The sequence below is a fragment of the Ursus arctos genome, unplaced genomic scaffold, assembly GCF_023065955.2.
Source record: "Ursus arctos isolate Adak ecotype North America unplaced genomic scaffold, UrsArc2.0 scaffold_3, whole genome shotgun sequence".
In the NCBI taxonomy this organism is placed as follows: Eukaryota; Metazoa; Chordata; class Mammalia; order Carnivora; family Ursidae; genus Ursus; species Ursus arctos.
Window position 1 is genome coordinate 82,971,318 of NW_026622985.1, and position 23,109 is coordinate 82,994,426.

The 23,109-nt window shown below is 38.9% G+C and overlaps 1 protein-coding gene across 2 annotated transcripts in view; it reads right to left on the reverse strand.

Moving 5' to 3' along the window:
* The window catches only part of CHCHD3 (coiled-coil-helix-coiled-coil-helix domain containing 3), a 261,420-nt gene that overhangs the window by 80,406 nt on the left and 157,905 nt on the right, over positions 1-23,109 (reverse strand). The window contains exon 5 of one of the 2 annotated variants that reach the window (XM_026511225.4): positions 13,296-13,379. The exons of the other annotated variant lie outside the window; for it this stretch is intronic. Within the exon in view, the coding sequence (XP_026367010.1) occupies positions 13,296-13,379 (84 nt within the window). The remainder of the gene's footprint in view (positions 1-13,295; positions 13,380-23,109) is intronic. 2 annotated transcript variants of the gene reach the window in all.

The window sequence follows — 23,109 nt, forward strand, 5'->3', positions numbered from 1 at the left end:
AAATCACTGAGAGACAAGCGTTTGGGAATTACTCATTTATAACAGTGTGGGTATGTGTGAAAATTAGCAACTGAAACAAATCAGCAAGTTAGCTGTCCTTTCCTCTGTTAGAACAAATCAGGTGAGCTCTACTGGAGATTTCTTTTGTTCAGGACAGCAATTAATTTAAAAACTACTGCATGCCTGCTTTGTGCCACGTTATCAATAAAACTAGTGAAATTTTGTTTGAGTTTCACAAAACGTAAGGAAGAGTACCCAAGTAATTCAATATAGTTCAGTCACCTTTGCAATATTTGGGATGGTCACCCAACACAAATCAGTTCTAGGAACCTACATAACTATTCACTTACTTACTTAGAACCTATTCGGCCAGATAATAATAATGACCAGGTAAACAGTGGCAGCACTCCCTTCCCCAACTACGGAAAACCAATCCTGAAACCTCCAGGTTTCTGTTTCCTTGTCTAGAAAAGTACACTTTTGAACTAGATGAATGCTAAAGTTCCAAGGAGCAGTAAACTTTTATGTCTATAAAATGTTCCACTTCATTAATTCAGAATTCAGGTGGTGGTATTAATAATGGTTTTAATCATCAGTCAGCATAGGCTTCAAATATCGGCAAACTTATTTTGTTGCCGGCAAGGCTTGAAATCCAGAATTTCATCGTAAATCACTGCTTCCATTTGGCTACTCCTAAAGTAATATGCATTCAAAAACTCTCTTTTGCGTAATTACTCTTAACTAGCTACAGTATGACTGATATTTCCGTAAATGTAGTTACTTGTGCCTCTATTTAAACTAAAACACTCTTTTGTCTTTCTGGCATTATTCTTTTGGGCACTGAGCTCAGGGTCAAATCCAAATGATACATAACATAATTTTTTAATGTACCCAACAGAGAAATAGCAATCTCTGACTTTAACTGCATGCTATTGAATTTTAACAAACAGTTCTAGGCATGTCTGCCAAACTTCTATAATTTAGAGCAACCGTATCCTGAAAGAATAGACAGTCCACAATTTATTATGTATTATTTTTCCTGAACTACAGAAATACTCACTGTAGTTCTAGTTACATTTTTATTTGAATGGTAGTGAGATAAGCAGAAAAACAGATCTCAACACGTGGACTGCCTACCCAAGGAGACAACCTGAGTATCTCAACTGTCCGCCTTAAACTTCCCTTCTCCTGCCTGTATTTGTGCTAAGTCACACCACATAAGAGTCCATCTGGGCAAGGCAGAACTACACTGGAATTAAGTTCTAGAAATACTGATATTAACAAGAGGTAATAGGCGAGAAGGAGCGAGGAGAGACAAGAGGTGAACTGTGCTTGATTCAGTCACTCTGTGTATCTCGGGTAGCTACCATGCATGATACCCAGGCACACAGTAGGTGCTCCACATCCCCTAAAAGGAGGATGTCTAACACAGGGCAGAGGAATGTACAGAGAGACAGCAAGTCTGCAGGTTATCTGGTGCATGACGCTGAGGCAGCAGACGGAGACTATCACAAGAGGTTAAATGAAGAAACAGCTTCCAGGTAGTTGACTGAGTGGTGGATTTCTGAGATTTATAAATTACTCGGGTTAATTCTGAGGCAGAGTCTAGGGAAGCCGCGGAGTTGGAAGTTCAAATAGCTCTAGGATAGGAGGACTATCTGTAGCCTTAAATTAGAGGAAGGAAATTGACAGTAAACTCCTATTTGTGTGACCATAATCTAAATTTACAGGAAGTTTATGCCCAAGATTCCTTATGTATACAATCTAACCAGCAGGCGAATAAGAAGGCTGGGCTACTGTGGATAAAGTGGTTCAAGGGCCACCCCACCAGAGGTGTACTAGAAAGAAATGGTTCTGCAAAGTGAGCCATGGCAAAGAAGGACAGTGGGGGCAAAAGTGCGAGCTGGAAGGGGATCACTCGGGACACCACATCCCATTCTCCCCTTGCTGCCATCACACTAAGTCCCAACATTACCTTGGCTGATCTAGCTTGGCATGGAACTTTGATTTCTGGATGTTTCTTCCCATGGTATTTCTCAGACCAACTTCTTTCTCTCCACTCCCCCAGAGGAGTAAGGCCCGGTCCTCAGACCCTTCTCTCTCCTACAGTGTAGCCAGTATACTTCACCAGATGAACTGTATCCATCATCTGACCCATGCCCTATAATGAAACTGGTGTAATTTCTCTTTACTGTGGAACACGATCCATGATTAAGTAAGCCTACTGGTGCTGAGTTTATGAGAGAAGCCAGCTACAGAAGATGCCAAGGGAAACCCAGCTGAGAATCCACTCCTAAACTCTAGTGGCTCTAAAAGTGTCATGCCCATTTCCACCAAAAATCTCTTAAGTGGGGGCAGGCGAGTGGAACTGCATGATAAATGTAAGGCCAGAAAGCAACGGTCACACAGAAGGAAAGGCTGTTGCTGAGAAGGAAGACAGAGGCCTGGCTGCATGAGCTGGGAAACTCAGGGCAAGTTACTTGAGGTCTCTGAGCCTCAATGACAAAATCAACAACAACAGGTTGGGTGATGAAGAGAGAAAATACTTCCCCCAAAGGTCTGTGCTGGGGTTAAAAGGATGGTGTTAAGTCATTTCATACACTGCCTGCCCAATAATAATCCCTCAGTAGATAGTAGCTGTTTCAGGGATGCTGCTGAGGATAGTGACATGGATACTGTATTTCTTGGCCAACAGCCTTGAATAGCAAGGGTGTCCGCAGTGAGAAGTTCCAAAGAGCATTTTCACCCAAAGCCAAGTTTGGGGATAATACATGAGGTTGAGCATTTTAATTAGGACAGGGCTTGTCGATAAAATTGTTTACCGTCCCCTTCAAAGTCATATAAAAGTAATGGCTAAGAACACTGTTTAGGCAATATGATTTAATTTACTTTCAGAGTTTGCTCAAAAAGTGGTATCTACACTAATGTTTAATTTTATGTAAGTAAGATATGCAGTTGCATTAATACCAGTAGCTAGCATGACTGGGGCAGAAGGACCTTCACCGAAATCTCGGAGAAAACCTGCAGGATAAGATGTGACCTGAGGTAAGGTGTACACTGAGCGACCTGGAAGATGAATCTAAATCACATGGACCGTGGTTGAGATTAAAGCCTTTTAACTCCTGAAAACTTACCCATTCATTTACTCAATAAAGATTTACAAAGCACCTACTATGTGTTAGGCAGTGTTCCAGGGGCTGAGGGTACAGCACTGAACAGACAAGGTTTCTGTCCTTATAGACCTAAATGAGAACCACTAATTGTGAGGGTATAGTACTGTGGCCACATTATTCTCCCTGGATCTCTTGTTTTTAACAGGCTCTGGAAGAGAACGCCATTACAGAGCACTGGACTACTGACCTTCATTCAGCTTAACCCACTGGATAGAAAGACTGCATTTTCTGACCTCGGCAAGCAAACCTTACAGCTTCCTCATCAAATAATAGCCAGTCCTATAAACTCTTTCTGAAGGGTCACAGAAAAGTCAAGGCTCTGAATGAAAGGAAGGTGTTAATACTTCTCTTCCTTATTCCTCCAGCTCTAGATCTTGGTAAACACTTGTGGGAAGATTTTTAAAGGCCTGCAATGATAATTAAATATTTATCTAATTTGATTACCATCCTACTTCATTTTATGAAAGAGAAGAAAATTCCTATTTGGACCCTCAATCCTTGGTGGCATCAGCCCCCATGCCTGATTCTTCACCCAAGGATGTACAAGTCCTAGGCTAAAGGGCATGACTCTGGGTCCTGAGATGGAAGGGCCCCAGTGAAACCTCACTACCCAGGGCTCCCAACTCTGCAGAGCTTGGAATAATGCAAGCCTGAATAAGGACTGTGAATATAAATATAACACTGAAAATTACAGACATAGTTTTCTAGAGATTCTTAGAAGGACTAAAGATTATAAAGAGAATTAAAAGTGTGAACAACTCCCACTGCAGAGGACCTCAAGAATCCTCAGGCCTCTTTCTCATCTGTCTCCTCTTTTTGCAACACAGTGCAAAGGCAGGCCATTCTAGCATGGCTGCAGGTCCTCAGATGCCTTCAAATTAGGAACTCTACTAATGAAACGCTATGGCTTCATGACCCCAACGTCCTAGGAAGGACTCAAAGCTACAGGAACTGGCATTGTGCAGGGCACGGCAAACCTAAGGTGGTGTGCCGGGATAAGCTAGTGATTCTTGAAAAAAAGATTCTGTGGCTTGAGTGTAATGCTGAAACATGGCATGCAGTATCATCATCTTGGAAGCTCTGAATGTATATAAACTCTGAGAAGGCCCTGCAGTAAAGAAATCTGTTCAGCTTAGTTAAACTTAACATTCCTCAAAATTATTTGCCATGGAACCCATCCCACTTCCTGACAAACACATTAATTTTTACAAGTTATCTAGTGCCTACTATGTGCCAAACACTAGCATGGTGATCAAAGGAGGAAATATTTCTGGGCTTCGTGGAGCTTACATATTTAATATTGATTTTCAAAGACCGCTATTTAAGGCAACCAGTTCACTGGGTCTTTATCTGAGCAATTAACCTGTTGACTCACTCTAACCCACGGAATGCCCCTCTAAATCCCACGATCTCCTGCTCTCTGAGACAAAAGTAGCAGCTACTCCTCACAAAACATTTCTGCTCTGGAAAATAAGAGTCTGGCATAGCCTCCACGGGTCCAGGGTGGCAAGTGAAAGCTCTGTGCCGGATGCCAAAGGGTGTTTGTGCCGTTTGTATTTGTCACATTCCCTTCACACACTCGCCTGGCTCACTGGAGCAGTTTAACAAATGTGTCCCAGAACAAATGGTAAAAGACAAGGACTCCCTCTAGCCCCTGAAAATTCCAGTAAGAAAGACCACGATCAAAATCCTATCTCAGTTTCTGTGGCCAAATTGGATTTGGGTTCCCTTTATTGAACCCTGCCCTCCCTGTGCCAACCTGCTTTACATGCCAGGTTCAGATGTGGGCCCTTCTTCTTTGATGATCTTATGAGCTAATATTATTTGCAAATGTTTTAATGACCAAACATATCTTTCTAACTGAAGCTAATGTGCTGAAATGTAATCCCTTATAGAGGCACAGCTGGCTCACGGTCTGAACATAAAACTGGGATTCAAGAGCATTTTCTAACACTAGCCCTGCAATTTTCTTTAAAAAAATTAATATTCGTGTATTTTAATTTCTCAGTCAGTAAAACAGGGAAATAAACATTGTCTGGTCTGCCTAAATGGAGTACATTAGAAATTTATAAATAAACAAGATATCAAGAAGCAAAACAATCACTAATTATGAAACTGCATGCAAAGAAGATTCAGAGGTCCAGCCCATTTTCAATCACATTCGCCCGGAAACACAGAATGACTTCCTGGCTGCAATGTTTCTACCAATAGCAAGAAAAGATCCCAAAGAAAGGAAAGGGAGTATTAACTGTTTTACAAATAAAACAGCCTTGCTGAGCCTCCCCACACAAAATAAACAGAATCTTTAAAAGTGAAATTAATTTTCCCTGGATTTCATAACGCTTTATTTCTCACCTCGTCTTTACACATTCAAGTGGCATACCGTTTTAAAACACAGTCGTGGTAAACAGAATTTAATTATTTTATGGTATGGTCTTTCCCGAGGTAAAGGAAATGTGAAGAGTTGAGAAAGTATGCAACCCATATTGCTGGCGTCTTAGCACTTAGGATCATTACAAGCACTCACAAAAAGGCCATACTGGGCTTTAAAGCTGAACTCTGTATTATCTCTTTCTCAGAGCCCTGGGGCTATCACTGCAAAGCACAGTGGTCCATTCTAAGCTCTGAATAGAGAAAAGGAAGAGATCATTAAATTATAATTTCCATGCACAATTGGTACAAGTATTTCCTACCAACAGGATTAATATGAAAGCAAGATCCCAGAATAAAGCTGCTCAGCAGAGAGGATGGCAGTTTAGTGTCTTGTAAATTTGATTTCACTGAAAGCCCTGACACATCATAATGGTGAAATCCTATTTACTGTAGCAAGCAGGACGGATAATGCTATTTAATACCTGGTGTACTGTGTGCCATCAGCTCATAGCTTTGTACTCCATGTTCTCATCTTACCTTCAGGTTAATACTTTTTGACAGCCTACATGGTAAATAGAGCCCCAAATTAAGTGCTGATCCCGTGATTTGCAAATCTTTCCTCTAAAGTTAGGCACAGAAAAACTGGCTCCAGTTAAAAGGATACTTTTCACTGGATGCACTTTTAACAGGCTCACCCCAGAAAAGAATGTAAGTCGCATATCCCTAAAGCCAGATTTAAAAAGCATTTCAAGGTTACCCAAACCACATTTCCCATTAGGAAATTCAGAGAGGTTAACAGAAAAGCCAATGCGTTTGAAGGACTTGTTGAATAATGAATTAAGGTAAGAACCCCATATCCACCACACTGCATGGATCGCTCCCTTCCCCCGCAGAAGAACAAAACAGAAGAGGGGCGGAGGGAGTCCATTCCTGCTTGCTGCTTTTGGAATATCTGCGACAATAAACTTCCTTTAGGGAGGTAGTGAAGAGTGTAAAAGGGCTCAGGTCTTTGAACCTACATTAAAAATAAATATGTCCATTATATTAGCAAAAGATATGATGATACTGGCCCTTATTAATTTTTCTACCTAACAATGAAGATCTAAGATCACATTTATGTGAACTATCATTACTTGTTAATGAGGAAAAAAAGAGCAACTCAAGGTACATGCTGGCAAACCACTCCTGAAACCCCTGTCATGTGGGACAGCATTACAATTAAAAGTGTCGCTGACTTCTAACACCTTCCGTGTCCAATTCCTGGACCAGAGAACTTTGTTTCTGCAACTCTGGGTAACTTCAGACCACAGGGAATCGGCCTTGATTTCAAGATGAATGAGGAAACCAGTACAAAAAGTCAGTGTGTCAAAGGAATCACATATATCTCTAGGTTGACAAGTGCGAGCTAGTTATCTACCACAAAGTTATGCTTTTAACTATTGTGTTAAATTTGCTAAAGCACACACAATAATTTAGTGTATATGAGCTACCCACATGACCTGGAATCATCGACGACTGTTTTACAAAGCCCTTTAGGGGGGAAAATATCAAAGGGTTTTTTTTTTATCCCATAAACAGACTTTATTAAATTATCTTCCTAACCCAGAAAAGACTGTTTATGTTTTAGTATCCTAGATGTCAGTGATCTGTGATTCTATCCTGTATTAATCCCATCAAAAGGCTGACCAAACTTCACTCAATGAAGTATTTTTATAATGACAGACTTCATCTGGTAGTAAAAATACATAATTATTTCTTCCCATAAGCAGCACACTGGGCTGACAATATTCCGTTCTGTTGTCGTTTCTTTTTATTATCATTGTTGGCGTTATTTTCCCCCAAGCTTTGCACAGAGGAATAGAGAAACCAAGGTACTAATTGACAAAGAAGTCAAGCAATCAAAAAAGCCAATTAATCATACAGATGAGCCCAACACTTTATGATGCAATGGAAGATATGCCACCCACTATAAGTAAAAGCCTTTTAAAAACTGCTCATTTGGTGTAAGCAAGCACAACCTTAGAATTTAATTAGTAACTCTCTCCACAGGTGACGAACTAGTAAAGTACTTTTCTTCTTAATGACAATTTATTTTTCACCGTTCTCTTTGCACTGCTTTCTTTTGCCCAGCTTGTACAATTCCCTCTCCTTAATTATATGGGATTGACTGCAGTGTGTATGCAAATAGCTCCTGAAGTCCCGAGGAGCCTATAAACTGAAGGCAACACAGATCCCACTACCCTGTTGATCTGAACATTATGACTGTATCTAACTAAACCCTCTGATCTCCCTCAGCTCCTCAAGTCACCAAGGCTTTTATAGCACTCTTCACACTGTGCCAAACCCCACCATTCTTATGAACGCCAAGAGTAAAGTGAATTCAGTAGAGCAAATCAATTGAAGTTCATGATTGGGAAGTTAGACACGAAGACACACTCATCATCAAAGAACTCACATCTCCAAGATGTCTTGCAGAGAAGGGGGTCCTTCATCCTGAAAGATCCCTGGGAGAATCTGGACTCTGCCCTCTCAAACTATGGCCTGGTCTTGCTTCTCACTTCCCTCCCATAGGGCTAACAGACTACTGGAAAATACACATTCTCCAAAGAACATGAACGCAATCCAGACTCTAATGAAATGACCATCGAAGCAGCTTATCAAAAGTAATTGTTTCTTTCTAGAGATGGAATGATAGGACCATCCGACAGCAACACTATGAACATATGAATGAATGGCTCAAAAACATTTGTTAAGTGCTTCAATGACTATGGCTTTCTTACTTCAAAGTAGAAGAAGCACAACTAGACATTAAAATAACTCTGAGAGGTATCATGCTGTAGCTGCTAGGTAATAAGACTTTATTTATTCCCTTTTTGGCCAAATGTCCCCAGAAGTACCAAATCCTGGGGAGAAGATTCTGCATTTTGAATGCTTAACAATCTTGTAGATTATGAGGTAGCATTAACCCCATTTTAACACTGGGACCTAAAAAGTTGTATTAGAAGCCAAAACGAACTAACTTACCACCCAAAGAGCTAACACACAACCAACAGGATTTAACTCTTGAGTGCAGAACTAACAATCTTAAAGCTAGTACTGGCTAATGACTAAAAGCTCAGGTGTTGGACCCGCCTCAGATCCAGATGTTTTGGTTGGATATTCTTGGGCAAGTTACTTGAAGTCTTAGAGCCTTCATCTAAACAACAGGACTGACAACCTCATAGGACTGTCTGTGTGAATAAAATGACATAACCCATGCCAAGTGTCTGGCACATGTAAATGTGCAGTAAATGTTATTTTGAGTTACTATCACAATGATGATGATTGCTACAAATAATATCAAGACAAACCTGATTCTCATAGGATAGATATATATTATTAATTTAAATGACAAAGTGAAGAAGATACCAGGTACTTTATGGATAGTCAAAAACTACATATTAATTGCTTAAGACATAATTTTATGGTAGCTTAGTAAATCTAGGATTTATTCACTGAACTACTATGTGAGTTGTGGAAAATATAGAGATGAGAAAATGACCTTTACCGTCAAGGAATTTATGTGGTAAACACGGATAACAAATCACAATTATCATAAATGTGGCACCATTAAGAGAGGTATATAAAACACTATGGAGCATTCCCTTAGTGATTTGTGGAAAGCTTCCTAAAAACATTTGCCCTGGGCTTCCTCTTATCAAACCACCAATCAGGAATTAGTATCCTCCATGTCTCTTAAATCAACAACCAGGAGTCAATACTCCAGTCTCTTTCAGTTAGGCCACACACCTAACTGACCTCACGAATATTATTAAAATATAGAAGTTCACTTCACATCTAAGTCAATGTCGTTTGAGAAAGCCAGCAACCTTTACAATGAAATAAGGACTTGAAAAACTTTTCGAATGGCTTCGACTTTCTTTCTCAGTCAAGAGTTACTGCTTTTGGAATACTGGTTGCGGGAAGGGTGAATTGATGTCCAGTTAAATTATACTTCTTCTTCCTCACGAGGCAGTGATAGGAGAAAGTTATCTCAGACTCCTGGTGAACTAACCAATGTGATTACATGGGAGGAGAAAGCTCCATTCACACATAGGAATTACCTAATTGATAGAATTTATTGAAATAGATCAAAGAGGCAAGCCACGCTGTGTTATAGAATTTAATGTGCTCCACGTGCTAAGGGGACTTGGGTTCAGAGTCTCAAAAGAAATTTGTATCAAGTCAATGAAAATGAACAGTTCAAATAGTAAGACATGAGCCATCTAGAAGTGATCACGCACATAATGATGGTGTTAATCCAGTTGATGGGGATCACTTTTGGAATGATTCTCTGAAAGACTGCTCAATGCTCCCCCTTTAGTAATGATACATCCACCACCTGGTATCTGATTTATGGTTTCATCATTTCATTTGGTTTAAATAAAGACATATACTTAAACCCCTTTTAAACCACAGGCAACCTGGATTTCATGCAGTACATTAGGTGATTCTACAAGTTATCATAATATTATAATCATTTTTCTTACATTACGCACTATTGGATTCAGCACTTTTACCTCTCTGAACACGAACTGTATATAGAACTTCTAATAGAAATGGTGAGACACTGTACTTTACACCGTCATCACAATACAAGGGGAACTCTTTTTAAATCTCCTGCATTAAGCCTACAAAATGCTTTATCACTGAAGACCTACATCTCGCAAATATTCCTGGAAGAAATCCAACTGAACGAAATTAATGTAGCTACTTCAGGAATGGCAGAAATAAACATGATTTTACAGAAATGGGGAGAAGACAGCAGGACGTTGAACAATACTAAAGTAATTTCATGATTTTTAGTGTTTTGTACACAATGGAAAGTAAGTAGATATTCTTTAATGGCAACGGCTTTTGTTAAGCATTTTTCAGTTTCCAAGAGCTTTTATATACATCGTCTTATCTGGTCCCCCCAATAACTCACCAACATGAGCAAGGAACAGAGTATTATCCTCACTTCATAGATAAAGAAGCAGAGACCAGAAGAGATTAGGTGACTTGTTTAATAACTAGACGACAGCACCCTGCCTTCTGACTCCGAGTCCAGCCTGGAGTTACTAGGTATTAACTAATAGCAGTGTGATTATTCCACCTTGGGATTTTTCTAAGCTCACTGGTACTCAGTTTTCACTTAAAATTCCTAAATAACTACTTTCCAGCCTCATCTTCAAAAAGGAAAAATCTATGTATTGGCCTGTATCAAAAGATGCTGACTGCCATGATTTGACATCATCACACCATCCCCATCTGATCCACCACCACTTGTTCTAACTTGAGGCCAAAAACAACAGTTAGCTGCTGAGCAGACCCGTTTCACCTGCCAAGAGTGAATCCTCTCAGTATATCACACTAATCACTGAATTACCTCCATCAAATCGGTGGATTTATGAGAAATGGGTGAATATTTTTCATTGCCTTTCCTCATACCTGACAGCGATCAATGACAAATCCAAAAGGTACCTAGCACAGTAATACTTGATGGCAAAGAAAACTGTCACTGGGTGGGAAAAAGACAGGTGCTGGGTAAATCATCTCAAAAACTATCAGTCGTTCATTTTATTCGGCTAACGTTTACTATCAGGTACGGTGCTCTGGAAGGGTCGAGGTAAACTAAGAGCTGACTGAGTGTTACACTGTGCGGGACACTACTGAAGGTACTTTATGAGAATGAGCTCATTTAACAAATCCGTGAGGTAAGTACTATTATATCCCCATTTTACAGCTGAAGAAACTGAAATTTGATGTAACGTGCTACAAAAACTCAGCAGGTAAACGTCCGTTCAGTACACTCAATCCAAGTCAGAGGCTGCGCTCTAAACCAGGGTTCTGCAAACTAGAACTCATGAGTCAAATCCAGCCTGCTCTCTGTTTGTATACAGCCCTCAGAGTGGTTTCGGGTTTTTAAACGGTTGGGGGGCGAGAGGGAATCAAAAGAAGAGTATTTCATGACATACGGAAATCATGTGAAATTCAAGCTTCAGGGTCCATAAATTGGAATGCAGTCACACTTGTTCTCCGACATGCTGGCTATGGCTGCTGTCACATTACAGTGGCAGAGCTGAGCAGCTGAGTTGAGAGCTGAGTCATCGTGACAGAAACCATACATGGCCAGCAAAGTCTAAAGTATTTCCTATCTGGCACTTTACAGAAAAAATTTGCTCACTCTTGCCATAAACTATTCCACTCTATGCTTATTTACCATCTCTACTTGGATGTCTTAACAAATATCCCAAACTTAAAGTATTTAAAATCAAATTCCTGATTTTCTCCACTGCCCACATCCAGATTCATATCCATCCTTCTAGGTATAAAAGCCATAGATATAGAGTATTCTTCAGTTCTTTCTTTCACGCATGATCAAAACCAATCAATAAGCCTGATCAGCTCTGCCTTTGAAACATCCAACCCCGTGCTTCATCCCTCCATGGCTAGCAGCTGGGTCCAAGCCATCACTATCCCTTTTCTGAATTATTGGCATTACCTCTTACTTGGTCTCTCTTGTTTCAGTTCTTGCCCAAGACAACAGCCAACATGCTCTTCCATTCACAAACCCTCTAGCCTTTTCAACATGCCACACACAACCCTGCTTCAGGGCTCTGGCGCTGGCTGGCTTCCCGTTACTGCAGACCTCTTACCAAATGCCACCTATTAGACAGGACCTCCCTCTCCACCAGACCCCCCACCTACACTCCAAGGCCCTGGGACTCCTTTTTCTCTGCTTTATTGTTCATCCATAGAATTGCAACCTGCTGTCCACTATATACATTTCAGATCCCTGAGGACAAAACTTTAGTTCATTTTCTTCATTAGCATATCTCCGGCACTGGCCCAAGGCCTAACATGTATTAGGTGCTTAAGCAGACACCTGTTCGATGAATGAAGAAATGACCCCTGCATGCAAGACGCACGCAAACTAGCAACATACAGACACGGGGGAACATATTTAATGTGTAAATAACTGTACTGAATGGGACTTAATATTGTATTTCTGATTTTATCTACTTTCTTATTAAACATCTTACTCTAAACAAACCAAATTTTAGGGGTTTCCATCAAAGGGAAGAGAGACCTAGCTTTGTATGGCCCATGTGTGAAAGGATTCTAGACAAATCTACTTTACTGAACAGCGGCACTGATGAGGTGGCTCAAACTCCCAATCTTAAAACCCACGGTCTCCTTCTGTTTTAGCTTTAATTCCTGCCTTTGCATCTCTGTCAAACTCTAGGGCCGCCCAGAGGTACGCCTCAACTCCTCCTCTTAACTCTTCTTCCTAAGTCCTACTATTCAACTCCAGCCCATTTCTTAGTCACAAATGCAGTGAAACTGAGATTACACAAAAACAACATATCCCTTAAAACACTTCCATTTCCATGAACCCACTCAAGTTTTGTCAATGTTAGGGAAAGTCGAGAGTAGCACTCTACTGTGTGACCTGGAAGCACTGCAGTTTCTAAACATTTAGGGACAAAACACCCGGGGCAGTTGCAGAGTGGTAAACGCCTCATTGAACCAACAACACGACGATACCCCAAAACCACCAAACAAGAAATGACATCCCCTGTGAGAATGATCTACCTGCTTGGCTTCTTCACTTCCTTGTAACTAGGAAAAGCAGCTATAGTTCTAATTATTGATGCTTAAATAAATATACGGGAAAGTTGCAGATGTGGTTCTAGAAGAGAAATCAATGACAAGAAATAGTCATACCCTCTCCTCCAGTCTAGCCAGCTGCTCTTTGTAGAATGCATCCTGCTTCTTTATCACTCTATCTTTCTCTTCCAGCTGCTTAGCCTAAAAAAAGAAATGAAGAATATACTATATCAAGAAAAAGCAGCAACAGCAAAGCAAAAGTCAAGTATAAATTACATTAGAAATAAGTACACAAAGCTGAAGATTTTTGCAATCTATTAGGTCTCTGCCATAGAACAATATTAATAAGCTGATGATTGCTGCATTTAAATGTAATGAAGAAGTCTACATTGTATTTTTTTTTTTACTGTGACAGCTGTGTCCTACTTTGTCAAAAAATATCGGAATACAGCACAGACAATTTTATTTAACTTCTTTTGAAGAGTAATTTCAAGGATTAATATTTTGTACAATAAAACTTAAATTTTATTCTGAGCATAAACCACATGGTTATTAACCTTTTTTCTTTTTTCTGAACAACAAAAATGCCTATATGACATTTTCTACATAGATCTTGTGTTTGAGAACCCTTAAATTACCCATTGAAACCTGCACCTAAGTACACGTTATTGGTCTATTTTCTTTTTTAGTTTAGTTCATTAGGGGCAAAAACCACTAAATGTTTGAATAATTAAAATGTAAATGCTTGAATAATTACAAATTAATAGTAAGAAATAAAAATAGTTAAAGTAATTCTAAAACTCAGTCATCCCATTTCTAATTTATAAGATTTTTTCAAAATTAAAAAAGGTAATAAAATTTTTTTGATACTTGAAAAATAATGATAAAGATAGTTACTTATGGATGTTTTTCAAGGTTAATTTAAAAATGCATTTTTCAAACTGTTGTACGTATCCTGATCATTACATTTAAGTGATCTTTATCTCTGAGAACAGACCTGCCTGTCTCATCCCAAGTTAGGAAAGTTTTTAATATATTTTTGTTCAGTAAATGCTGAATACACACTTGACAAGGAATTTTAAGATATTCAACAAGTATGTATTTTGGCATGCCCACCCTTGTGTCTTGCACCACATTTTTTTGCAGGGTGATCACGGGTCACTTGGCTCAACCTTGTGTGAGGGTGACTTCCACCATCTGCTTCGTTTAATTGCTTAGTCATTGCTTTGCTACTTACTTTGTCTTCCACGTCCTGCAGCATGTTAAAAACAAACAAAAGTTATTTAACAATAGAAGTAGTATTTTTTCCTAATGTCACAAAGAAATCTGACAGATAATATCTATCTAAAATGCAAACCAAAGGCGGCAATGAGGGGAAAAAAATCAGAAAACTTCCTCAAGTTAGGACACAGATAAGTCACTGTGCTGCTATAGTTTGAAGAGAAGATTTCAATGCAAAGTTCATGCTGCTTGAAAGCATATGAATAAATTTTAAAAGATACAATATTAAGATTACATTAAAATATATTCGTATGCAAGTACATAATAATCTATGGCTCCTTGGTTCAACATAGTAAAAACTTGACTAGCCTGTCAGGAACATAAAAGAAAAAGTAAAGAATTTTTAACAAAGCAAAGTATGAAGCATGACTATATGATCTACAGAGAAAAGATATTTCTAAATTCAACATATACGCCCAAAACAGAAATAAAGGAAATGTAAAAGAATGGATTTATGAGACCCTCCATTAAAAAAAAAATCATTAAACCAAGTGAATAAGCAAATGACAAAAAGAGGGAAAGAAACCACAACATGTAACTGTGAGAGTTAAAGTTACTAAAATACAGAACACTTCCAAAAAAAAGCCCTCTACCCCTCCCCACAAAAAAGCCAAAAGAAAAATACGCAAATGACATACACTGGTAATTTGCACACAAAAATACAAATAATAAACAAATGGGGAAAAAACCCAACCCTAAGAGAAATCAAAGAATGATAATTAAAATAATGAAATACCATTATTCATCTACTAAACTGATGACAGTATAAAATAGTAATTAATAATGTGATACAGGAAAATAGGCTCTTCTATACATGACTGGTCAGAATGTAATTTGGTATAACCACTTTTTAAACCTATTTGACAAAATGTAACTTTTTAAAACATACATACTCACTGAGATCTAAACTCTGTTTTTAGGACTTTTTTTAAGTAATTATGACTATATACAAAGATGTTCAAGATAGGGTTGTTTAGGGGCGCCTGGGAGGCACAGTCGTTAAGCGTCTGCCTTCAGCTCAGGGCGTGATCCCGGCGTTATGGGATCGAGCCCCACATCGGGCTCCTCCCCTGGGAGCCTGCTTCTTCCTCTCCCACTCCCCCTGCTTGTGTTCCCTCTCTCGCTGGCTGTGTCTCTCTCTGTCGAATAAATAAATAAATAAAATCTTTAAAAAAAAAAAAAAAGATAGGGTTGTTTAGATTTGCAAGGACGCAACAAAAACCAATTTAATGGTTAAATAAAAATATCCTCAAAATATACTAAGTAAAAAAAGGAACAGATTATAAACATAAAGGACAGTATAATCTCCTTCTTTGTAGGGAAAGAAAAAACCTAACAAAATGTTAACAAAAGTTACAGCAGAATCGTAGGCTTATGCGTGATTTCTAGTTATTCTTACTTCTTTATATTTTCCAAATTAAAAAAACAAAACAAAACATGTAGTTTGTGGTCAAAGCACACAGGAGGGAATCTTCTTCTTCTTTTTTTTTTTTAATATCTTAGGTTTTTTTTTTTAAAGATTTTATTTATTTATTTGACAGAGAGACAGCCAGCGAGAGAGGGAACACAAGCAGGGGGAATGGGAGAGGAAGAAGCAGGCTCCCAGTAGAGGAGCCCGATGTGGGGCTTGATCCCACAACACCAGGATCACGCCCTGAGCCGAAGGCAGATGCTTAACGACTGAGCCACCCAGGCACCCCAGGAGGGAATTTTCTGAGGCAAGAGAACTAGTCGGCTTGTTGCTAATGGTGGTTACAGGATTGCATGCATTTGTCAAAACTCATAGAACTATATATCACAAAGAATGAATTTAACTATATAAATATCTTAAAGTGTATACAAATTGAGTACACTAAAATTCATGAAAATAACTACATATAAATATATGGATGGATGTGTGCATGTATCTTTGTTATTATTAATCTGCTTATCACTTGGCCAATTTTACTCTAGGCATTTAACCCTAGGAAATATTAAGAAAAGCACACAAGGATTTAGATATAAGAAAATAAAACCAATGTTACTTAAAGCAACAAACAAGTGGGAACAACAGAAGTTTGTATAAATAAGATTTGGTCCAACAGGATATTGATTATAAAGATTTTAGTCCAGACATAATGACCATTTAGAGCCATTAAAAAAATAATGTTTTAATAGAATAATTTTTTAAATCAAAATTTTACATGGGGGGGAACAGGTCATAAAATAGCACGTACAGGAAATTCCTAATTTTGGTTAAGGAAGGAACAGGGAGAGTTGAGTGCCTTGTGCCAAGATGTTAACAGTGGATATGATACGCAGAGTGGGATATTTTTTCTTATTTGGACTGTTCTATACTTTCTAAATTTTCTAGAATGAACAATTACTACTTCTGTAATCAGTAAAATATTTCTTAAACATTAACATCACATACATGATTCCCTGACTATGAGATGGAAACATAGTATGAGATGGAAGCTCAAAGAGTGAGGAATTTAGTAATTCTATTAATAAATAACCAAATTGTTTTAACAACCTGAACAATTATTGATAGCAAGGAAATTATCTTACCTACAAAATCCTTAATGTACCAGCACTTGATTCTCTCTCCCATTCAATGTATGACATTACCCACCATGGTTCTTAAAACACTTGCACTAAATGGTTTTTTTTGTTCACATATAGTGCACAGTGAGACATTTTTCAAAACGCAAAGAAAAAGTTATAGGTATTCTATTATGATCATTTAGAAAACACTCAAGAATTCAATACTACAAAAATATTGTTTGAGCCTACTGAGGATTACATGCACCAAAAAATTTAATTTTGAGGAGCAACGTAAATAAAGGATATATAGTAATACCCTCATTCACTTTTCTAAGGCGTAATCTTTGAAAAAATTTAAAGCAACGTGTGAAAAGGTCAGATATGCACACTAAAAAGGAACCACCTCCAAAGACCCGAAACCACCAAGCTACAGCCTAACATCACAAATCTTTCCCTAGACAGCCACAGAATCAATAGTTTGAGATCCACTGGGGAGAGTAACAAAGCAAGAAACACGGCCACAGCACTTTAACGGCACACTGCTTTGAAACAGTTAATGTGATGCTGGGAGGGAAAGTCACACAATATGAATCCTGATACTTAAATAAGCCTGGAATACATTGACTAAGCTAATGGCTGCCAAGGATGGAGAGTCACACTCAACTTACGAAAAAGCAGTAAACCAAGTGCAAGGAAATAAAACTTCTACGTAGAACTCTCTAACAGAGAGAGAATCCTTGTAAATGAACAAAAACAAAGAGGATTACAACATTACTTATTGTTATAGAACCATTTCTGAGAAAAAAAAAAGAATATAAAAAATTGTCCCTCATCTCTTGTTTACTATTCCTCTCACTGCAAGAAATGTGCACTGATTAGTTTTTAGATCCTGTTAGATTTGGGATAACATGATTGGGCTTGAAAACATGACGGAACTTAAGTGGATCATTATGGAAAACTACAGCACCCCCATATGCAAGAGACAAAAAGAAAATAAGGAAATCAAGTTTTCTTTAAGAAACCCAACACATAAATATTCCAATGTTTTAACTCCGTGTTGGTAGCTAGATTCAAAATGAAGTACCCATGTGTTAACTTCTTTAAGACTTGCTTCTTTTCAGAAAGGATTTGAAGGTGCTTATGACAAAGAATATAATAAAGGCAACAGACGTACAAACCGAGATTATGGATACGACATATGGTGCTGATAGGAACTTTACCTTCCCACGTACATTCCTAGGTAACTCTTCATAGCGAAAGCTTTTTGGCATAGTAGCTCAGCCTTCTTAGGCCTGGCTGCTCCTGAGGACTGAGGTGTGGCACAGGGTACATGGCCTGGAGAACCTGGTGACATCACAATCACCTAGCTCAGAGTTTGTACTGTAACCTTGGACACAGGCACTTTAAGGAAAGATTCTGGGCCACGGGAAAGCTCGTACACTTTAAATGACAAAGTTCCTTGAAATGCCAGTGTTCAATTTTAATAGCTCAGGGAAGAAAACTAGGCAGACACCTCCTCAATTTTCCGAGGATACTATGAAGCCAGAGATTACTATGGTTGAGAAAAGGCAACAACTGTAAATCAACCTAAATAGGAAATCCCTATAATGGTATTTCCTATCATTCCAAATCTTATAACAAATCTGAAACACACACACAGTGGATAGGGAGAGATTTAGTCTTTCACAATGATATGGATAATCTGTGGCAAAGATCAATCTCTATCTTATGAGTCACATAAGCAAATAAGAGCAGGGGAAAGAGCTTTAATCCTCGTCAGAACGACACAGAACACAAAATATATAAGAACCTCATAAAAGTTATGCTGACATAAAACAAAAAGAGAACTGAACGACCCAACGGGGCTGAACCATAAACTTGTAAGGCAATAATACATTTAGAGGCTGTAGAACATGATCACTGTGAATACCAATTAGCCGTAACGAAATAATTAAAGTAGCCATGTATTCAATTAGCTGAATACTAGACTTTCGTTATAAAGGAGAAATTACATAGGGTTCACTGAGCCTTTATCAAGTGGCATTAGTAAACAAAGAATCATAAAAGCACTGTTTTCCAAGCCACATGATAAGGTGACCTTTAAAAGGGTAACTCATCCAGGTGAACTTCAATGAGGCCCAACCTATTACACCTTTAGCATGCTGTTCAATGACTGTTTAGAGGCATAAGCTGTGAGCAAACCCCAGCTTGAAATGTTAAGCGACACTTATGTGCACAAACACAGTGAGGCCTGGAGTAAGTTGAATACAGACTGAGACTTAGCAATAGACTTCCTAAACCTGAAACTCCTATCCAAGCCTCCAGGACTTGATCAATCCATTTGGTTCTGTGTTGTCTTCCCAAAAAGAGCTTCAGGAACTCTCCTGTTCATTTGACCTTTTTTCATGCTTATGACATACTGGAGACAGCCTACTGAACGTGTCCTCTGCCACTCTGGGGCATATCCGCTTATTTTCTTGAAAAAAGCAAGCAGAGGCAGGCAAGTAGTTTTTGAAATTAAAATGTAAAGCCAACAATGAGTGAAGAGAGGACGCTGACGTTAGGTACATAAATTTAGAACAGAAAGCGACCTAGTGTTGCTTTGCTATAAATTTTTCCAGAAGTTCTCTCCTATCATTTGTGCGGAACATGGTATTTGACAAAAGAAGTAAAATTAGGTGCTAGATGAAATCAGAAATGGTTTTATAAGCTTTCTTCTATAGCTTTAGAGAGGAAAAATAATTTTTTAACCATACATTTAACCATACATTTAATTCAGAACTTACTATCACTATGACAGATAGAAGAAAATCCACTTGGTGAGGAGTCAGAAGACCCAGATACCCATTCCAACTCTGCTAAATCACCATGTGACCATACACGGACTCACCCCAGCCCCTATCCATGTTCTAAGACCCTTCTCTAATGTTATTTCCTTCATGTAGCTATTGCCAAGTCGTAACCCTGCTGCCTCTCCCACTTTTGCACCTAATAAAACTTTTCAACAGGTCTCTTATGGTAACCTGTTTTTTTAAAGATTCTTACTTTTAAGTAATCTCTATACCCAACGTGGGGCTTGAACTCACAACTCCAAGATCAAGAGTTGCATGCTCCATTGACTGAGTCAGCCAGGCGCCCTTTATGGCACTTGATTTTGACTTTGCCTTGTATCGTACATGTTTATCTACCCACGGTCCCTGTCTCAACTGTAAACTCTGAGACAGGAAGAGATTTACTCCTTTCTATCTGGATCTCTGGCTCAACCTAGGTCTGTAGCTTCCACAAAGGAAACACTCAGGACATGGCAACCCAAACGAAAGAAAAGTACACGGAGGTAGTCTATAGGAAGTACGTAGACACAACTTCTGGGGAGCCAATCTGTCACAGCATCTGTGATTTACTTCAAAATAGAGAGTGTGACATTATGTGTCCATGTTTCTTAGGTTAAGCTCTGAACCAGGTGCTGCCAGCATGCTACTCAAGGACACATAATGTGGGAGCCATCAGCAAGTTTTCTTAATGGAAGCTCAAAATTGGAAGCTGAAAAAGTAGAGGTGGCTGCGACAAGGGCGTCACTCATGCATGCCTTGATCAATAATGATGTTTTGCTACTTAGCACAATGACGGTTGGAAATGAGATTTTATTAGTGAAAATGGTTCATTAACTAGCATGATAAATGTTAGATATAGGTTCTTTCCAGTTAGTAAAATGAAAATTCAAAAAGATATAAGGATTAGCTACCATAATGATACTCCTACATCTGCTATGCGACCAGTTACAAGACTATGAGAGGCTAAGACAACAAAGCATATAGCTCTAACTTTAGGGATGGTACCTTAGGCCTCATCACTTAACAGTCCTGTATCCAGCCACTGGTTGAGGCTTTGACATTTTGGGCCAGACCGTTCTTTGTTGTGGAAAGCCATCCTATGCACTGTAGAACGCTGAGGGGCATACCTGGCCTCTATGATGTCAACAGTACCACCCCAACCCTGAGCTGTGACAACCACAAATGCTTCCAGGCATTGCCAAAAACTGCCCCAGTTGAGAATTATTGGTTTAAGAGGGTTGTTGGCTGTCTGAGGCCAATTATAAGCAGCCTCGTCTGCCCCCAGTAACCCTCTTCTTAAAAAACAAACAAAAAAACACTTCTAAGTGTTTCACTAAGTTTTACTGAATGGGTTGTATGAATCATTTTGTACCTGCTTGTTAATAAAGTATTTTTCAATAAACGCCTGTTTGTACTATAGAGTCGAGCTAGAGTCTCACACTATCAACTGGTAGGGTTGCCCTGCAAAGGTGTAATGTATAAAAGCAACAAGAGCAGCTCACATACACGTAATGCATCACATCCCAGTGAGAGAGGAAATTGGAAATGTTAGTTCTTTATTTTTGAACTAAGTATAAAAAGCATAAAACAGGGGTGCCTGGGTGGCTTAGTCGTTAAGCATCTGCCTTCAGCTCAGGGTGTGATCCCAGCGTTCTGGAATTGAGCCCCACATCAGGCCCCTCTACTGGGAGCCTACTTCTTCCTCTCTCACTCCCCCTGCTTGTGTTCCCTCTCTCGCTGGCTGTCTCTATCTCTATCAAATAAATAAATAAAATATTTTTTTAAAAAAGCATAAAACAGGTATATAAGTTCTATCTTTTCTCTGGCTCCCTGCACAAACAGAATCAATGCCTATATAACCTCAGATTCTGAATTCATGTAACTGACATTCGGTTCAGGCAGAATGGATATTCAGTTAACATGAACTGGTACTAGTTGTTTAATACTGTTCTGCTTGGGTAATGACCACCCTACACCTGGTATTAAATATTTTACATATCATTCCTGAGAATAGGCATATAATGATTCCATTATAATTTACAACCTCAGTGTTACAGAGCAACATGAAATTTCAACATGAAAGGCACTGAACTATACCACCTCACCAGTTCAGTGTTGTATTTTCCATGCTCCCCCATCCCAACACCCACTTAAGGAAAGAACAGCCATCACGATATCCAGCACATAAGAAACATTAAATAAATGCTGAATCGAAAGTGTTAGGGGTTCAGAGTCCTCAAATAAGCAGCTTTATCTTCTCTAATGAACACTCACTTAAGCTATTACATGTTTATGAAAGACACAAGAGAATGTAGACACGCATTGAGTCTAAAAGAAAAGACCATCTGAAAAAAAAAAAAAAGTTCCAGAAGACCAAGTTCTATAAAGAAATGAGAACACGATGTCACAGAATCATTAGTAAGCTCAGAAACTTTAAGGATAAGAAGGATCACTGAAAGAGGGAAAAGTGGTTTATAAAAAGGGCCACCTTCAATAAAACTGTGTGACTATATGGACTCAGAGCAGGAAGGGGCTTTTATTATCAAATTCAGCTGCAGAATAGATGGGCTTATAAACCACTGAATGTTACCATTACATGGAACAGCAGAGTGGTCTTACCTCTAGACCACAGCTGATAGGGTACAGAGTGGAAAGGAGCAATAAGCACTGGGAATTACATAGCCAAAGGTGCAATTATACTAAAATGTCTCTCTTCTTATTCCATATTGTGGGGAGTAAGACTTCCATTTCCAGGCACTTATGTATAATCTTGTTTTACCATGGAGATTAAAACTCTCAGAAGCACTCTAACACAGAGATGCTAGCTCAACCCCATTACTTGTGCCAAGGCATTTGATGTCACTGATCTGACATGTAAGTTGGACAACAACATAGAGACAATTACGGCACAACTTCTGAGTTCCTTTTCTTTGTATTAACTTGTGTTTGTTCAATTTAAAGTTAGATGTAATGTGTACACTATTAGGACCAATTGGCTGGAGTCAACCTCTCCTCTTAGAAACTATTTCACAGGGGCGCCTGGGTGGCACAGCGGTTAAGCATCTGCCTTCGGCTCAGGGAGTGATCCCGGCGTTGTGGGATCGAGTCCCACATCAGGCTCCTCCACTATGAGCCTGCTTCTTCCTCTCCCACTCCCCCTGCTTGTGTTCCCTCTCTCGCTCACTGTCTCTATCTCTGTCAAATAAATTTAAAAAATCTTTAAAAAAAAAAAAAAGAAGAAACTATTTCACATTCACAGCTTAGGGGAAAAAAACCAAAAAGACAAAAAAAAA